The sequence below is a fragment of the Daktulosphaira vitifoliae genome, unplaced genomic scaffold, assembly GCF_025091365.1.
Source record: "Daktulosphaira vitifoliae isolate Bord-2020 unplaced genomic scaffold, ASM2509136v1 Scaffold_1, whole genome shotgun sequence".
Classification (NCBI taxonomy): Eukaryota; Metazoa; Arthropoda; class Insecta; order Hemiptera; family Phylloxeridae; genus Daktulosphaira; species Daktulosphaira vitifoliae.
In genome coordinates this window covers 85,380,540-85,401,875 of record NW_026099572.1, presented here as the reverse complement: position 1 = coordinate 85,401,875, position 21,336 = coordinate 85,380,540, and the positions used below count along the sequence as shown (strand labels likewise).

General features: G+C 24.3%; 1 protein-coding gene across 1 annotated transcript; it reads left to right on the top strand.

Moving 5' to 3' along the window:
• The first annotated feature begins 5,546 nt into the window (after positions 1 to 5,546).
• LOC126894547 (uncharacterized) lies at positions 5,547 to 19,903 on the top strand. Its single transcript, XM_050665633.1, has 3 exons — positions 5,547 to 5,945; positions 16,648 to 17,355; positions 18,911 to 19,903. Exons 1-3 carry the CDS (start codon positions 5,907 to 5,909, stop codon positions 19,742 to 19,744), a joined length of 1,581 nt encoding a protein of 526 aa, XP_050521590.1. The 5' UTR covers positions 5,547 to 5,906; the 3' UTR covers positions 19,745 to 19,903.
• The last annotated feature ends 1,433 nt before the right edge of the window (positions 19,904 to 21,336 follow it).

Here is a 21,336-nt window from a genome sequence, read left to right as displayed (position 1 = left end):
ATGATTTAACCGTACATTATTGAATATTGATACATTATTGAAATGTACAAGACTTGTACATACTTACAAGTTAGTATGCAGTATAAGTTAAATTGAACAAGTAAAAAGTTGATTACTTCCAAATTTAGCTTTTTAGCTTCAGACAATTGAATCAAATAAAATTAAAAGTAAACTCTACTTCGAATTTAAGTTAACCTATTATTCAATTTTGTGTTTTAAAATTAGAGTTGTAGTTTGAAGTAACCAAATTGTATTCTTGACGGCCAAATTGAGTCTGTACGGTAATTATACAGATTTATTTTTATTGTGAATATTTTTATAGATACGGAGGTACTTACCTATTATTTTGTATATTTTTTTTTATAATTCTGACCCTTTATCTGCCCATTGAGGAATTCAAAATGACAACTTATTCACAAAAAATTAACTTTTCAACTTTACTTTTTAAATTGTTCCGGAAATACTGACACTTTTATAAATACCTTAAATTAAAGCTAATGTATATTACATTAGCTTTAAATTGCTATACTAAATATTTATTCGTATATTACACTTATAAATCCTAAAACATGTATAACTTTTTTAACTTAATTTTTGAAAGTGTTCCGAAATACTGACACTTTTATATATATATCGTAAATTAAAGCTTATGTAATATACTTTATTAAGAAAAAATAAAAAATTCAGACTTTATTTTGTCTTCATGGTGAAAATGGCTACTGTATACTATTTTTGTGTTAAAATTCTTGAATTTGATTTTTAGCTTCGATGTGAAGCTGAGCAAGTATTGGTTTTACTATGATGTGTTTTTTTTTTTTTTTATAACCTTTATCACAGGGGCCCACAGGGGGGATTCGAAATGATGACTTTTTCAGAAAAAATTTACTTTTTCAACTTAAATTTTGAAAGTGTTCCGGAAAGTCTGACACTTTTATATATATATATATCATAAATTAAAGCTAATGTAATGCACTTTATTATGGAAAAAAAAAATTTCATACTTTATTTTGTCATCAGGCTACCAAATGCTATTTTTGTGTGAAAATTCTCGATTTTATTTTTTTATTTTTAACTTTATAATACTATAACTTATTGAAAAGTGTATGGATCAACATAATTTTTTTATGAGAAATAATAATTTTTAATAATCCCTTTTTCATTCGATATACTTTATCTGAATCAGGATATTAATAACGAACTAGCAGATCATGTTGCTTTTGGAATAATCCACCAATTTTTTAAAATTAAACACTAAAGGTTTGCATTGAAGCGTTTTTTTTTTATAGTGATTTTAATCACTGTCGGATATTATTATACTTGATCGAACTATGTTGACTCCCCTGTGCTGGGTTTTTACATTTTTAACTTTATAATGCTATAACTTTTTAAAAAATGTATGGATCAATACAATTTTTTTATGAGATATAATATTTATACACCTCTAACATTTGACATAGTTTTTTTTTTAATCGGACCATTTTCCTTAATACAGGGAGGGTTCAAAACTTAAAAATGCATATAGAAAGTAGAACTTTTTCAACTTAAGTTTTGGAAATGTTCCGGAAATACTGACACTTTTATATATATATTATAGAATAGAAATAAAATTTTAATTAAATGAAATTACAATATTAAATTATTAAATAACCATTTCATACTTTATTTAATTGATATACTAATTATTTATTCGTATATTACACTTATAAATCATAAAACATGTAATCAGTATATAAATAAGGAAATAGGAAATCATGATGCTTTTGGAATAATCCACCAATTGATTTTAAATTAAACACTATCTACAGATTTTCATCGAAGCATTTTTTATGATAGTAATTTTAATTACTGTCAGATATCATCTATACTGGACCCAACTATGTTACGTCCCCACTGTACCATGACCCGACTGTGCTGGTATTTTTTTTATATTTTTCAATTAAATTAAAAATATATATGGTCCTGAAACAAATAATACAAATTAAATAAAAAAAAAAAATAATGGTATTAAAATAAAATAATATATAATAAAATAGTAAATAAACGCAAGGATGAAATATCAAAATTAACTTTATTGGATCATTAAAAAAATCAAAATTTTTACTGTATTACAATTTAAAAATGTAATATTTAGTAATTCATAAAGACTATAATATTATTTTAGTGTCGTATTATAAAATGTAGCAGAATTGTTGGATGGGTACATTAAATTTACTATTATATATGAATGTTACATAATTTTTGAAATTTTCTTTTTGAGCAATTCTAAATTGAAATGATTAGCATTATAATTTATATAAGCGTTAATTTTACAATTCTTTTATAATTATATGAATTAATCATAATATGATTTCTGAAATAACACTCTAGAAACCTATTTAAATCAATTTGAAATTTATTATAAATAAGATAATGTTTTAATTAAAAAAAAAATTAATATTATCTGCAAACAAAAGATAATCACAATACACATATACATCAATGATCTACAATCATTCATGAAATCGTTAAACAATAATGAAAATAAGTTACTACCATAAAATATCCTCGAAGCACGACTATTAAAAGTAGAGTTTATTTTTACATGTTGTAATTTATGTCATTTACAGGTTTAAATATTAAAAATATTTAATTTTAGTTAATATACAAATTAATATTTATTAATATGTAATTTTATCATTAAGAAGATGACAATTTCATTATATAATTGATATTAAGATTTTTTTTTAAGAAGTTACTTTTAAATTGTAACTTCTAAGGGGAATATTGTATTAATTTATTGTTTGTATTAAACGTATTTTAAATAAATAATAGTGTTAAATAAAATTTAGTAAGAAAATCTTCAACAAATATTTAAAATATCCAAGTATTACAATGAACTTAATTCAGTAATACAGGAAAACAACAAAAAAAAATTCTGCTGTTTACAATATTTAAATTAATCTTTTATGAAATTTTGATGATTTCAATTCTGGTTTAAGATTTGTTCTATGACATTTAGTTTCTGAGATTAATTACTGATTAGTATTTAAGTGATAATTCACGCTTAAAAATTCATAATAATACAAAAAAATGTTTTTTTTTTCCTAAAACTCTTTAAATTATTTAAATTATGTTATAAAACAATTGTGAGAAATTTGAGACTGCTGTGACAAGTTTAACTTGTTTGTTAGGCCTTTAAAATTGATATAACACTTATTTGTCAAAAAATTAAATTGAATTTTTCACTCTTTGTTTGATTTCACTGACTGTTATGAAGTTATTATATTAAATAGACAATACTATGGAAATTTTTAAATGTATTTTTTTGTCTTAATGCGTTATTAAAAACCGACATAATAGCTGTTTATAAAAAAACATGCATAAATTTCGAACTTTCGTAAAACTTACTCATTTTTTGTTATAATTATATTTCAATCACAGTTTTATTTAAATTAAGTAAATCTATGTATTACAAATTGACGTATATTTTTTGTTAAACGCAGTTTAGATAGTGCACAATTATGAAACAGTCTGGCGTATAGACGCTTTATGACCAGATTTAAAAAAAAAAATAAGGTTTAAATGAGCCAGAAATCGTTCTTTTATAGGCCTGATTCTGAGAGTCGAAATTGTGATTTTAGATTTAACTAAAAGATACTACTTATTTGTTAATCAATTAAATTTAAAGGGACATGTGCGCAATCCATTGTTCTATAATTTGAGTTAATTTTATTTAAGGGACTTGGTGTTTTGTATCTAATCAATATATCTATATACCCGTGAGAATGTTAATTATTAAAAAAAAACTTTGTTATTAAATTTTAAATACGATTAAATATGAAGTACTAATAATCTGTTATAGTATAATTAGATTTTATTTATTCAATTATTAAATTAATTTCTATAAAACCGTTGCAAAATTTGAGTAAGAGAACAATAGTCATGGTTGAAATTTTGTGAAAAAATATTCACAACTTTCTGATGTCACGTTATTTCATATGTTTTATATCCTAATGAAATATTTCCCTTATTTTTCATTAACGTTATTCAAATCATCTAGAAATTTAGCCAAATGAGAGTACAGATAATGCAATTTAATGTTTATATTACAGTTTATAGTACAAGAGCTTTTTAACTGACAATTAACAATGGCTACTTAATTTTTACTGCTGTATTATATAAAAAAATCTTATTTATATCCTTGAACAAGATCCAAGCGTTCTTTCAATATTTATGGTGGAAATTAAATTAGCAGCGATATTCCATAAAACATTCATGTAAATATTGTAAGCCGAAAATATTTTTTTTGTGTTTCTCCTATGTGATAAATTTTTTTCATTAGATTCGTTGTAAAATTATAATGCAAAAAATATTCAGTTGTAAAAGAAAATTAACTTCAAAATACGTTTTCTTACTAACATGTAAGTAAAACTTATTGACGCGAAAACAACACATTTCTTGACACACATATGAACAAAAGAAAGTTTTTACTGTGCAAATGACATCATATGATACATGTGTTCATCGTCCCAAAAGTTTTTACATATTCGAGATTTTGTGATAAGTATTGTGTATTTTAGTAGAACTTTTGAAATGTGTCTACAAGTTTCTTTTAACAATGAATATAAATTTTGTTTTGGTAATTTATATATTTATTTTGTGATACTTTACAGATAAGACTTTGATTTATAAGGTATTTAAAATAATTCATGTCAGACTTTTCTTTTTTCGTGTGTGTATATTTTTATATGCCATTTGAATTTATTTATCGAAATAAATAAAATATTTTCTATAACACTAATTTTTATAATAATATCTATACTTCTAAATTAAAAAAAATTTCATAATAAAATTTAAATATTTTGTATAATAACTTAAAAGTATTTAGGGTTTTTAGTTATTGTTTTAAGAAATAAAATAAGATTTTTTAAGTCAAAATGATGGTAGTATCATCGGTATTGAACTTTGTATTAAATGTTTATTATTTTTTTCTCTTTAGAGTATCAATTTCTTGATAAGTTTTTTGCATATGAAAGCAATTCATACTGCTAAACGTAACAAATTTTTATCCATTAATGAGTGCAAAAATGTTAACATTCAAATGATAAGGGTAACAAATTATTTTTCATTGTACTATTTAAATTTATATATTGTATTTACAAATAACTTGTTTCATTTTAAGTGGTGCTTGAGTGTGTAACACCTATTATCATCATACAGAAGGTTATAGTTTAACTATATTTTATACAAAATACAATAGGGGGCCCTTATCTAAATGTTCTTTTATTATAAAACTGCAATAATAACAAAGAACTAGAGCAATCTTAAAAACGACAGATAATATACATTTAGTCAATTAATTCGGAAGAATAGTAAACTATTTGGGTTAAATGTATATTCACTGTTCCCGTAGGCACCTATATTACTTTTAGGAGGGGTACGGCCTGAATTTTACTTCTGTAAGTGTGTATAATAATATGTATGTTGGTATCTTCCTACTGGTGGCAATAGGTATTGTATGTTAGTGCGTGCGTCAGTGTAAATAGCTGTGAGGGTCTGGATGTGGTGTGGTGGCAGTGAGAGAGTTCAACGTTGTATGTGTGTGTGTCTGCAGTGAGTGTGCATCGAGAAGTAGATACAGGCATAGCAGTCGTGCTAATGCGAACATCTGACCGAGTGTGTCCCGAACCTCGGCACATTTGCGGTTCTCAATAATTATTTTTCATATTTTTATTCGCTGTAGTTACTAAAAAGTAATTCTATTATTAATGTGAATATCGTTTTTCGATTTACTATGAAGTTTTAACTTATCCAAATTTTTTATCGATGTGTGATCAGTAGCATTTTGTTATTTGTGTCATGGTGTTTAATCTGTCAGCATGGTCGCAACTGCTGACGTATTTTAATCATAAGCTTAAATCATCAGAATGGATATGGACCTGAATCAACTGTTCCACGAGAGAAATGTATGTTAATAGTTACAGTAATTTCTATCAACAACAGGTGGTGAATGCCTTTTGTTTTATTTTAAACGACTACGCAAATTGATAACGCTATTTTTGATATCAATTATTATCTATATGAGCTTCCTAAAACTCGTTTTTATCTTATCATTAAAAACTTTGAAGTGACTCAAATTGTTGTGTAGGATTAATTATGAAATCGGTTGAATTTTTTTTTCCCAATTTTTTAAATGTTTAATTGGGGCGTTATTTTTCACAAATTTTTTTGTTTTTTATTAAAATTCATCAGAAATACTATAATTAATGATTGCCGGTTAGTTTAGCAAGGTATGCTACTATAATAATAATTCAAAGGCGTCATATAGAGCTAACTCGTGAGTTCTTTGGTTTCATGGTATCTTATACATTCCTGACTGCTTCGGGCGTTACTGCACCTGATGTAAATAGCGATACAGGTTATGTTTTGTACTACCTTAACCCAGTATACCTCCAACCGTTGAAGAGGTCTATGTATGGTCTTATTATGAAACTCGTCAAAAATAAATTATTACAAAGTAGACACATAAATGTTCATTTTTTCATTTTATGTACTAATAAAATTATATTATTTATATATCATATGTTTTGCCAAATATCTTATACTTTCAATTTATTTTAAATCTTAAGAAAATTAAAAGAACGAATAAGTTAAATTATTTGCATTAAAAAGATAATAATGAATAAATATGTGTAAATGTTGATATGAATGCCACAATAATGTTTAACAACGATACATAAAATTACCTATTTTTTAATCGTTTATATTTGAACCGAATTGGTTTAAATATATCGAAAATTATTTTAATTTGTGTGAAATGTAACATAAAAATTATTATGAATATTTAATGTCTCATTATAAAAGTTATTATTTTTAAGAGACTGATATTCTAATACAATTAGTAATCTAATACAATAAATTGATGTTTCTGTGTCTATTGATAAAAAGGTCTATTAAATATTGATGTCTAGTACAAATTATAAACCTTTTAGTTACATCAGCCAAAGCTTACATTTTATTATTGTATGAAGTTACAGCTTAAAATACACGTCTATTTCGTAGGGTCTCATTACCTAAATTTATAATTTAATGAAATTAATTAGTATATTAGTATGAATGAAAACTTAAATTTGATAAATTATGACTATTTGTTTCTAATAATAAGTCGATATTAATTAAAACGTTATTAGTGTTGTTGATATTTAAAAAACTGTTTACTACTGATTTTTATTTTAAAGAAGTTACAGTTTTTAAACTTTTAACATAGATAAGGATAAAGCTAGTGATGTATTCAAGTGTTTTTTTTTTATTTAATACAAAAATCTTAGAGATATTTCTACGTTATAGTCAACTAGTAAAAATGTTTCACAAAATAGCATACGTGTTGAAACGTCTGCACACTTGTTTCATTATGGATGGACATGCTTTCAAGGCGACTGTTGTAAAAACAGCGAAGGAATTTAATGGAATGTTGTATTTAGTGGGCGGATATTGGACATTGGTAATTGGGCCAATAGCAGACTGATAGAGTTACGTTTAAAAGTAAAAAAAATTGGTCGTTGCAAGAATAAATACAGTTCAATAAAAAAATAAAATGTTCGGAACATCTCTAATTGTGTATGTTTTTTGATTAACTGAACCCAGTTAGGTTAAACAAAAATCACAGTATACTTGAAGGGAGACGTTTTGCTTTGATTGTTGTAATGCGGTCGTTTTTGATCAGCTTATTTATATGTAAATTGTTCATTAAGACAGTGAATGATAGCCGCCGGTCAGTTTATCATTATTAATACTTAAACGAATCGACGTTAATGCAATTTACGGATAGTCGCGTGTATCCCCTAATACATTATACGGATAAGGTCCGGAAAGAATCGGGTTCTTTGACTTGACCTATATTAATTATTTTACGGTCCAAGGTAGGTTACGTGCGGAAATTTCAGAGTCGTTTGAGGTTATATTTTACCGTTTTAGCGGAAAACTTCAATTGCCAACCACAGACCATCAGCCTGCGTCGGCGGTTAATATCGTCCCGGTCTAATAAGCGAAAAGTCCAATCGGGAGATTTAAGCACTAAGGAAGTGAAAATAGCTACGGCCTTTTAGCTGTTTAATGTTTTTCCATACGGAATTCGCTCTTATTGCACTCGGTTTGCATAACGAGTTTTTTATTCGTCGATAACGTTAGTTGTAAATTTATATGTAATAAGGCCAGACGCTTTAGCCAAAAATATACACCATTACCATATTTTGGCTTTCGCGCTATATTGTATTTATGAATATTCAGATCAAAACAACATTTGAAGAATGTGCAAATAAAAAATAAACGAGAAGAAAACTCTCTACGTTTCTTTTGTTTATTGACTCTTAGATCGTTAAGCATTTGAATATGACTTCAGTTTTTATAAGAATTCCGTAAACTAACGTTTCTGTAACTTTATTTAACTACAATCAGTAAGCATAAGTAAAAATTTACTGCTTTTTATCTCTCGAATAATATTTACACTAAATGAAATATATATATTTTTTTCATCCAATTTCTCTTTATTGTATGTTTTCGGTAAATCTTTGTATGGTTTTTTTTATAAATAGAATATAATAAAGTATTCTTTACATGTCGATCGAGTTTTAGATTACGTCAACCAATAGCAGCTTGAAAGAGCCATGATTAATAATGTCTATTGAACAGAACTTATCTTAAAACCATAAATTATTTATTTTGATGATGAACATTGTTTTAAAACAAATGAATACTCGAAACACTTAGATGCATTGTTATTTTAGATATCTAATACTTGCGTAATTTAAAGATAAATGCGTTTTTTTTTTGTTATTACGATAGAAATTTTTTAGCGAATTTATAATTTTATAGATACTATCTAAAAAAAAATAAAATGAAATAATTACTCGTAGCTATTTTGTAAAATACCAAATATTTTAAAGGTAATTATTCTTTTATATACAGTTTAAGTACAATGAAAAATATTTTATCAGATATATTACAAATAAAATTAAAGGGAAAACTAAATTTTAATCATTGTTTTTTTTCATTTATACCCGTTTTCTTTAAATTCATTTTCGATTTTTTAAGTTGCTATTTAAAGCTTACATAATGGTATAACATATTTCGTTTTTGATAAGTGTTGAGGTTGTCTTTTCAGAGTTGTTTAAGTTATAAAACAAGACAAAAGTTCGTGTTTGTAATTACAAATTCTTTTACTAACAATTAAGTGAAACAGCTGCACACAGAAGACTTAATTTAGTGGTTTTAATTAAAATAATGTTATAAAACATTGAGTACTCTTTTGATTAATCCTTTTATATCTAATATTTTATTTGCTGAATGACTATGATTTATGCGAAATTTTTCAATAAAAGAAAAATAAAAATATCACAATGAAAATTTATTTTAGTACTTTAAAAATATGGTGAAACATGATTAAATTCATAAATTATATGCTCAGTAGATTTGAATAAAAATTATAATTTTACAAATTACATTTTTCATTTTATACAGTCACTATAAATAAATAACTATCATATTAAGTGATTCAAACATTTTTCAAATTAAGTTGTTAGAAAAACTTATTAATAAATATTAAAGTGCTTTAAATATTTATTTTTCAACTAGAAGTAAGCTAAATTTATCAAGTTAAAAAGAAAGCTGCAATAGTGTACTCACAATAAATTATATTTACATTAAAGAGAAATGATGAAAAATGTGATATGCTTCAAATGAGGTTAAATTATGTTTTAATANTTTCAACTAGAAGTAAGCTAAATTTATCAAGTTAAAAAGAAAGCTGCAATAGTGTACTCACAATAAATTATATTTACATTAAACAGAAATGATGAAAAATGTGATATGCTTCAAATGAGGTTAAATTATGTTTTAATATTACTCGCTATAAAAATTTTTCTACAGATTTTTTATTCTGTTTATTTTTACTTATTTTTTTGTTGACAAATTCTGTAAATAGTTCAAAATCTAGCTAGTATGAACCTTATTACTTTTTCTTTAAATTTATTTTATTTCATTGGAATTTAATTGTGTACTTGGACTTGAATATTAAGGATTACATTTTACAGGAACTACATTGGTTGTAGCTCGAATTCTATAGCTACATCTATGAAAAATATTCAATGTCAATTAGATTATGCATTTTTACGTAAACAATGGACATTTGTCTAGAATTCTGAGTACTTATTTAATTAATGACAGAATGTTTTTTTATTGTGTTAAGGTAATTGAAGTGAGTATTTGTTATTTTTGCCCGTTGATTAAAAACAATTTTTGACCAAATAAATGAATTTACCAGCATTTTCATTTATAAAAAGTAATATTATTACAGAATTTAATTAAATTATTGAATTATAAATCCATTTTGAAATCGATGGTACTCTTTTTCATAACAATTAAATTTTTTTTTTTTAACTGTCATGTACTTAATAATTAAACCTTTTTTTGTGTTACGATAGGGTACAAAGTAGCCAGTGGTGTCATAAAACTGTGACCATTCTGTATGTAGTGTGTAGATAAAAACCCACTGCCCATTGAAAAATCTATTATACATTCACGTTCACGCGTTGATAGGCGGTATGATATTGTTCTCATTTCCCAGTTATTGTGATCATGATATATAATATATTACAGTCTGTTGACATACAATAACAAAATTTACAGTCTTCTGTTTAAGTGTTTGTAAAGTTATTATAATGGCATAAAACTATATAAATCTTGTCAAATAAATTCATAATTTTTTTTTTTTTTGTTAGCACAAAATATGTACCACCGTGCATAAATGCATTTAACATATAAGAATTGAGTAATGTATGCCATATTAATATAAAATATTCTTTATTATTATATTAATTTTTATGGTATTGACTTTATTATCATTTTAGAGATGAATTTTTACAATTGAATATTTTTATTTCATTAATTTTTCGTTTAATGTTAAATAAAACAATAATTTTATGCAGTCACATTACTTAAAATGTAATGTATTTATTTTTAAATAATAATTTATATATATAACACAAAAATTTAGCGTAATACATTTTTGCATAAGATTTATTTCAAAACGTTTCTTTAAATTTCGAGTTGTCAATTGAGAGATCAACTAGTATACTAGTATTAATAATTTACTTTTAATATACATTTTTTAAAAAATTTAATGAATATTGAACATTTAGATATCGTACTAACAACAATTGTCGTATTCATGTCTCAATTATAGGGTTAGTAAGCAAAAATATCATTAGAGCAACTTGGAGTAAAAGTGCGCTTTATTTTTTCTATCATGTATAAATGTTGGTATAAATGGTATTTATAAATAATTTTTATCTTTTTTTTAGCTAGACAAACTAATAAAAAATAAAATCCCAACCTTACCATATTGCTAGCGTAAGAGTCTAGTTAGAATTGAATAAGTTTTAACGAGTAAATTATTAAATAAATAACTGTTTAACCAGTTTTTTTTTCGTAATAACAAAATTATGACAAGTTTATTGAATGTAGAAATTTTATAACTAAAAATCATATTATTCAATTATAATGAGTGTAAAAAAGAGTAATTTGGAAATTCCTTTTTTTTTTTTTTTTCAAAAAATGATTATTATTTAATAATAGACAATTGCATAAAAATTATTGGATTAACTATTCAAATTTAATAAAAAAAAAGTATAAACCTCATTTATTTCAAAATAAGTACAAAATGTATTCTTTTTGAACTACTTTGAACTTTTTAACCAAATCAAAATTCAAGTTTTATAAAATTGATTTATAAATTTAAAATAGTGTTCTAAAAGACTGAAATTAACAATTTTTTTAATATTTATAATGTATTTAATTTTAGCTCAATGATTTTATAACGACAATTAACATGTAAAAATGGTCCAAGATATAATATTTATCAACCATTTGTTTATATCTTTAAAAATAAATTCTTTATTTCAATATTACACACTTCCTGTAGTTTTTTCTATATATATATATATTAGCTCTTAGTCAATTATTTATTAACTTTTTTGTGTTCTTTTAGATACTTCCATCACTCCTCATGTTATCTCCGAAAAATATATTATAATTTTTGACTCCATATTAAATTATTATTTTTAGATTGCCTATTATTGGCAATGCTATTGTTGGATATATCAAAATACTAATTTCAAATAAATAATTTCTATGCGAAGCGGGTGTGTTTAAATTATAACAAATTTCTAAATTATTTCATTATATCGAGATTTGGTTTCATAAGCATAGTTAAATAGTTTTTTAATTTAATTAAATTAAGAAATCATTTTTTTATTCATACATTATGATTAGTTATTTTTTTGTTTTATACACAAATAAATGACAGAAAATTGTTTTGTAGTTATATTATGTTACTTTTTACCTATTTCAAAATTTAAAACTTTCCTTATTATTGATTATATTATATTTTAAAAGTATATAAATGATTGTTCTATTATAGTAAGTTATAAATATTATGTTATTTTTCCTATAGGTTCGCAAAAAAAATTTTTAAAATAGTCTATATATTTTGCATCCTGTTATATAACGGATAATGTAGTGCCAATAGTTGATGTTTCTATTTACAACACTATAAAATAACGAAGCATTTTTTTGTTTTTTTTGCCCGTCACTAAATATTTTACATTGTCAGAATGATCGAACCGTTACTTTACTACAGCCTACGCTTCGCTTGAATTTCGCATTCCTCGTTCATTATCTTTCAATACTATATTGTTCTGACTAGTTGAATGGTTCATCTTTAACAGTATAACTGTTTAAAATCTAGGATGACATTAATTATGTTAAGCAGTTAATTTACACAGTAATATATTTGAATAATTGGGTATTATTATTTTAGAATTAATTGCCTAAAAATGGATGCTGAAAATATTATCTGTAACTATAGTTTGATATAATATACAGTGTAATTATTTTAACACTAGCCACTCAAATTCTCTTAAAATAATAGTTTTTTTGTGATTTTTTTCGGCTTTTGTTTTTTACATATATATATTTACATTTATCTGTTATCAAATATTTTAGCTTTAATGCGAAGCTGAGAAGGTATTTTATCTTATTTTTCTTACAGGAGTGTCAACTTTATTTTTTTAAATGACAACATGTATATATAATAAGCTTATAGAAACATAAATCAATATTACAAAATTTATTAACAAATTAAAGTGAGTAGTGGGTGCTATTTTTATCATTACTCATTTCCCTTCCTTACTTTCAAGTACGGCAGGGAAATGACGGGAGGCGGTAGGAAGTCCAGGCTAGGCATAAAAATGAGAATATTTTCGGAAGTACTAGTCCAATAGTTGTTATCAATTTTTAAATATATATTTTTAATTAAAAAAAATAAAGTTGACACTTCTTTTAGTTATAAAGGATAAACACAAAAAATATTTTATAGCAGACAAATGGGTACAACATATATTTATATATGTTTAAGAAAATAATTTAAGAAAAATTGAGTGTCTAGTATTAAAAAGAGTCACTCTGTATACATACTAATATATGTAAGGAATGAAGATGAAAGAAGATGTTTACTATACTCTGTTGACTAAAACTAGATGTGCTGTCATGGTAATTATAATTACTGAGAATTATTACAAATTCTAGTAGCCCATGCACTCTGTGAAACAATGAAATGTCAATTTAATATGTCAAATCAACAAAATATTTTACTTTATGTGGCTAAAACATTTTGAAATTTAATATTTTAGCTTCGATGCGAAGCTGAGAAGGTATTAATTTTACTATGATGTGTTTTTTTTTTTTTTATGTCTGTTGCCACTTTTTCTCAGCTCTCACTGGACCGATTTCTTTCAACAATACGTCAAAAGATCACAAATCGTATCTAATTGAAGACATTACCCTTAAAAATTGAAAAATTTTCCCTCGTTCCTCGCAAATGGGGGAAATATCCAAAAAAATTACAAATTTAAAAATCGGTAAATTTTGTCATTTTTCTCACTTTTTTTTCTTAAAACTTCCATAACTTTTTCAAAAATAAACAAATCAACATAATTTTTTTTTATACTAAAACCTTAGATATTTCCCTTTCATTTTATATAATTTTTTTGAAAATCTAACATTGAACCTGCTCATTGGGGGGATTTAAAATAGCAACTTTTTTACAAAAACTAACTTTTTCAACTTAATTTTTGAAAATGTTCCGGAAATACTGCGTCCTTTAAACATATATCAAATTAAAGCTTATTTTATGTACTATAAAATGAAAAAAAAAATTTGTCCCGACGATCTATCTTCTATGCGCAAATGGCTACCGTATTCAAAAATATGCTATTTTTCTATTAAAATTCTAGGTTTTGTATTTTATTTTATTTTAAAATATCTTATTAGGAGAATATATTGACTTTCATGAATATTATATAATTTAATTGACATAGAATAAAGTTCATAAGACATAAGAAATTAAACTTATTAAATTTTTTTTACTTTTTTATAGTCGAATAAGTAATTTTTAAATTTGAGTTAGCTTAAATAGCCAATTTTTTAGCTTCAATGCTAATTTTTTATGTGTAAATACTAATTTTTAATAATATTAAAACTTAGAAGTGATAGAAAAAGTCTAATTGCAGATTTGAAAACAACGCAAAAAATTTATTTAGAAAAGTATATTTTTGCTTCTGATGAAAGTTCCTTGTAGTTCAGTGCATTTATTTATAGTAACAAACAGTTTTTATTGAAACTTATTGTATGAAGCCCTTTCAATTTTTATACACGTAAAAATAAAGCAAAATACAACTTCTTTATTATTTTTATAATTTCTCCACTTAAATTACAATATTAAATTATTGAATATCAATTTGATACTAAATTTAATAACTATATTTAGTATTTATTCATATGTTATATTTTAAAATCGAAGAACTACTANATTTATTCATATATTATATTTTAAAATCAAAGAACTACTAATCAGGATATAATTAAAGAAATAAGAGTTCATGTTGCTTTTAAAATATTTCACCAATTTCTTTAAATGAAACACTATCTACAGATTTGCATCGAAGCGTTTCTTATGATAGTGATTTTAATCATTGTCAAATATCATCTATACTTGTCCCATCTATACCTTGTCTACACTGTGCCTCGACCCCACTGTGCTACCGTTTTTGTTAGATTAGAATCAAAAAATTTCTCAATCATATTAAATAAAATTAAAAGTATTTTATTCGGTTGGACAATGATTTATTTTAACTATTATAATACCTTTATTAAGATTTTATAATAAATTATTTTTGTTATACGAAGTTTATAGTATACAAAATATAGTATAACTGAAATAATTTGTGTTGATTTTTATGTATATATATATATTTAATACCATGATGTATACGCGATTTAAAATTACTTAAGTAGGTTTAAAGGAAAAATATCTTTGTTTATTAGAAATAATTGTTTATATTTTTATTATAATAGTTTTTAATTTATTAAAAAAATGTTATTGAGTTTTAAACGTTAAATAAAAAAAAAAATATATTCTCTAGAGTGTAGACGTTATCTTTATTAAACGTTTCGAATACCAGTGAAAAGTTTGAAAGAAATATTTTTACAAATATATTATCTCATTTATTTTAGTTACCGTATTTCAAGTTAGTAGAACTATGTCAAAATAGCAAATAAATTGATGTCTTTTATGGGAGAACTACAACTAAATATTCTGCTTCAATGGAACGGTTTCATTTACCACGCCCTAATTTATGTTTGTCGTTTAACTAAAATTTAATCTTGTGTTCAATTTCAATGCCTTACCGGAAATGAGTAATTGTATTTATCATATGCTCTCGAAGTAAATATCCGTCGTACAATCTTCGTGAAATTGTCATCAACAATAAAATTGTATTTTCATCAAATATAAAAACATTTAATTTAAACTAAATCATTTTGTATTTAAATGTAATATTTATTTATAAAAAAAATTAATTTAATTGATTAATATTAAGTATACTTATAAATACAAATAAAATAATCAAAATGAGCACGAAACCCATTTTATTTATTTAATTTTTCGTATAATTTTTTTTAGCTTAAAACAAAAATTGAGAATGTTATCTTGCACTATATATACTATTATTTTATCATTGATCACTTAATTAATTGAAGAATAAAAATAATATCGAACATTTTTATTTGTTAATTTTAGTTACATAATTTTATCAGTGATGAATTATTTTATGTTCATTCCTTATACCTTATAAAGATGACAACTTGAATTTTTCTTATGAAAACATATATAAGCAACTATCTAATTTATTAATGATAATGATATATTTAAGAAAATGAGTGGTCGATCACAACTTGTGGACTAGTAATTTAGTAGTTTCTATCATTTTACATTTATAATTATATTTTTTGTTATTTTTGTCTGAAATCATTTCCCTGGTGTACTTTTCTCTTGCCTTGATATTAAATGTTAATGACTTCTAAAATGCTGGCCTAAAAGTTGTTATCGACCATTTGATAATAAATATTCCCATTTGAAAAATTAAAGTTGACACTCTTATAAAGCATAAGGGGGAAACATAAAAAGTACTTCTCCTCATTGATAAATTTGATCGTTGTATAAGTGCGTGTCATAGATGAAAAAAACTTTAATAACAACTATATTTTAATTTTTAGATCGATGATGAAGTTATTAAACTAAAAAATGAACTTTACCGGACAAAAAACGCGTTGACGAATCAAATTTTTAAGAGACATCAGATTGTGGATGAATTATCCTCAAAGTTTTATCAGAAAAATTATGAACTGAAAAAATGCCAGCAAACAAATTTTCAAGAGTTGGGAAAAGTTTTGAGGTCTTTGTATATATTCGAATCGAAACTAAGGCGAGAACAACAGCAGATAAGACGCCAACTTGGTGAACGAGATGCTGTAATAAAAAAACAACAAATAGAAATAGCTAAGCTAAAGCAATGTTTGGCTTCATATTACCACAAAAATGAGCCGCAAGAAGATAATGAAACATCAACTTCAAAACCTGACCTCATCACTTCTATTTCACCCCAAACCAATGGATTAGTGACAAAGAGTAATGATGTTATTGATTCAACGAATATCGAATCACTCTCGGTTTCTCCAAATATAATAAAACTGGAGGGCGTAAAAAAAAATATTTTAACAGTAGTTGACGTGAGTGGAACGCCTAAAAAAGCTACGAAAAACAACATTAATTTCAACAAGAATGTCTACAGCAAAACAGTCACAGACCTATCCCTTAATGATATATCGTCTTTTCCTAATCCGACACCTAATAACAATTTATTTGTGGTTTCCAATTCTGTTTTTTCAAAAAGCGAGTTCACGTATAACGATCTTTCTAAAGAGGTAATTAAAAAAAACTAATAAAAAAATATTATAAATAAACGATAAAAAATATGATGTTAACGTAGTCTAAGAATGTGTAAATTATTATTGGAAAATTATAACGAAGTGTTAGTTGTAACAAAAGTTGTAAATGTTAGTCAGATCTATTCCACTTTGTATACATAGTGTCGTTTATTAAGAATATTATCCTACAATTTTTTTTTTAACAATAACTTTTTCATAAAAATATACAGTTTAAAATTTTACTTATTATTATGAATAAAAGTAATTATCAAGTTTATTATAAAAAAAAATTATTTCCAAATATTGATTTCAAGGGTAACTTTTGAAAATTAAATGAGAACCTACTATTAATTCTTTACTAATGAATAAAGAGTAGTCTAAATAAAATATTGAATGTCGTTTTTGTAATATTACATTTTGAAATAATATAGTTTTAGTTTTGAGTGAGAGGTATGCGCAACATAGAAGAATTCTTATTTGTGTGTTATAAAAACAGAGTGCCATTAAACACTACCCCACTTCTCACCTTTTCTAAATCTTAAAATGCTAATATCTCAAAAAGTAATGTTATTAAGCTGTTTATTGAAAAAAATGTGTACATTTTTACGAACAAATCATTATTAAAAAAAAAAAAAGACATGTAGTAATCTTAATAAATAAAACTTTATACTATTATTTTATTTCATTATCCTTAATCATAATTTAAACAATGTTTGTTCTATAGGATATTCAGTAAATAAGGAAACAGGTTTCATTGTTCTTATTGTTTGTAACAATTAACCCGTTTTCTTATTTACTGAACACCTTTTAAAATGAAATATTTGAAGTTAAAACATAGTGAATTTTTTACGTAAATATCCAATTATGTCATGAGCTTCTGATGAAAAATTATCCTCAAAATCGTAACAATTGTTTTTTGTTTTTATCTTCATCAATTTTTATATTTTTTTTATTACCTAGCAAATATCATATTTTCAAAATCTTCTTATATTTTTTAAATTGTTGTAATTCAATGAGTTACAACACTCGCATAGTTAATTTGTATTATCAATAGAATGGTCTATGAAATTTGTATTACAAATGTAAAAATATAACTAGGACTACCCTTGCAAACACACAATGATAATTGCTACAAATAATGAGAACAATTGAAACCCGTTTACGTACTTACTGAACATACTATATATCAAATTGAATAATAAATTAAATTTGAAATAGTTGAGATAAATAGCAAATTATTAAAATTATTAGTATTTTTCACAAAAAAGAGTGAAGTTTTTTTTTGACAAAACTATGTTAATTGTCTAATTTTATAATTTAAGAAATAATTTTTTTGTGTATAAATTTAATATTTGAATCACTAAATAGCATTGAAAACGTGTTAAAATATAAGAGATAATAAAAAAAGGTGGTCAACTTACTCTCCTGAGAAAATATAAAATAATTCACTGACCCTCCTGATACTCTAAACCATCGATAAGAAGACTTTTTAATAATTTGTAATGTTATTTATTATTTTCAAGTGAATTAATTAATTATAATTATTTTTTAGATGATCACGCCAACCAAACAAAATGGTAAAATAATACCATCAGCGCTTAAGAAAGGCGATAAATTCCCATGTCCTAAATCAGTGCACTTTGGAAAAACTACTCATATACCTGAGCCAGATGAAGATAATCAGACTGATATAGTAAAAACAGTAGAGACACTGTTACTTCAATGTGGTGATTCTACAGAATCGGAAAATGAAACATCAAGTACTGCGTCTACTGAAACATCACCTAGTGTATCCCAAATGGTTCGAAAATTTGAAAGTATTTGTATCACCCCTAATAATTTGATGGATGCTAAAGGACAATTATCTCCCATTAATGGCGTGAACAGTAGAAGCTATATCGCGGATAATGATTTAAAAGTTGCTGCTGAACTTAAGACTGATTCTGAACTAACACATTCCTGTACTAGTGCTCTAAATAGTAGTGAAAGTAGTAATGAGTCTTTAGGAGATCTAGACCCCAGAAATAATTTTGAAGAGTTTCGATTCGAAGATTGTGACTTGGAAAAAGAATACAGTAGATCAGAAGCGGATGGCAATGAATTTCCAATAAAAAAATTAGTTACAATAGGAAGTGGAACAGAAAATTGCTGTAATGGTACAAATGTTAACTATGAATCATTTCTAGAAGTGACCGGTTTAAGTCAAAAATCTATTATTACTGTACAATCGCTAAATAACAGAAATGTTTACGGAACACATAGAAATGTACAAAAACCCAAAGATGTAAAAAGTAGAAGCCGAGCAAAATCGGCTTCTTTTGAATTTAAGTCTCCATCATTAACCTTTCCGTCCACAATAAAATACTGGACCGAGCCTTATCTTTGACTTCCTTCAAATCAGTTACCAAATTAATAATTATTTATTTTATAATGCATTTAATAACTTTAATTATACTACTTCATTATAGTATATATTGTTTAATTGTTGATTAATTTATTTATTTTTGTAGAAATTGTAATCAAAAACAAAATATTATCATATGAAATATTTAAATTTAAATATACTAATTTTTAAATTAAAGAATTGACTTATTTTTGTTTCTCAATGTTACGAATAGAATTTTTGTCATAATGACTAAGCCATAATGATGGTATTTAGTATTATTCCTTTTTTATTATGTAATTTAATGAAAATCGTTAAAAAAAATTGTTTTCGGAATTTTTACTGATGAGTTATTTTATATCTATTATATTAAACTATCATTTTATGAACGTCCATTTACAAAGTCTTAATAAGTATTTTTCAAAATATATCAAAATATATCTTAAAATCTGCTGTGAATCAATGAAAAATTGAATTATTTTATAATTATAAATGAGATATTTAGTAATTTTAATAGTCACACAAATAGTAATTAATTAAGGTAAGTAGCCTGTTATAAGGCTTAGAACAAATATATATATATAAATATCTTCGAATAAGCTTGGTATCTCTGAATTAAATTTGTCTGATCAATAAATTTGGCTTTAAATATTATAAACACTTAATTTATACTTAAATTATGGTTATAGTTTGAAGATAGCAGCAATAAACTTATTATTTGAATCAGTGGTTGTAAAAATAATGCTTGACACATTTTCAATAAAATTACGTATCGTTGGACGTATTAACTATTTCCCCAACTATTTCTTTTACATTTAAATTTGCCTAATATTTTTATAAGAATAAAATTGATTTTAATTTATGTAAAACTTTATGTCTAAATTATTTTTTTTGATACTTAATAAAAACAATAATCTTGTATTTTTTTTAAATGTTTCATAAGCATTAAAAGTTTTATACTCAAAAACTACAATAATTTAATAAATTCCAGAAATTATTTATAATAATTTATTAATTTTGGTGGTAGGGTTGTATTAAAAATAGATAACTCGTAAAAAGTTAATTGATTAAAATCGGAGACAATTTTTTTTTATGTTTGAAGCACAAAGACATAAATTTATAAACTGCTCAATTTGGAATTTTATGGAGATATATGAAACTTTTCAAACGAGATGGTTGTGATAGTATGCATAAAATTATCTCTTTGTATTTTATTGTTATATAATAAAATTTTATCTTAAATTTCTTCAATTGTTCAAACATTTTATAAACACTATATGTTTGACATAAGAATCAACGACCAATTAGTGATAAATCAACAAAATGAGACATTAATTATAAATTTCAAAATTAATGACATGATAGTTGTGTCATTTTATTTGTGTAAACAGCTTGTAGCTAGTATATTTGCAATTTTATATTTACATTAATATATTAATTAAATTTTTAATGACCATTATTTATAAAGTGTGTTATTGAGAAACAATAAATATCTTAACATTAAAATTTAACACATAATATCTTTGGTTACTGTACAAATGTTTAAAAATTAACTATAGGTAACAAAGTTATGAAAAACTAATTAAAAATAATCC

Coding starts and splice junctions, on each gene's coding strand:
- LOC126894547 (XM_050665633.1), top strand. CDS start 5,907: ATGGATATGGACCTGAATCAACTGTTCCACGAGAGAAAT. Junction 5,946..16,647: donor AACTGTTCCACGAGAGAAAT/GTATGTTAATAG, acceptor TTTAATTTTTAG/ATCGATGATGAAGTTATTAA. Junction 17,356..18,910: donor ATAACGATCTTTCTAAAGAG/GTAATTAAAAAA, acceptor ATTATTTTTTAG/ATGATCACGCCAACCAAACA.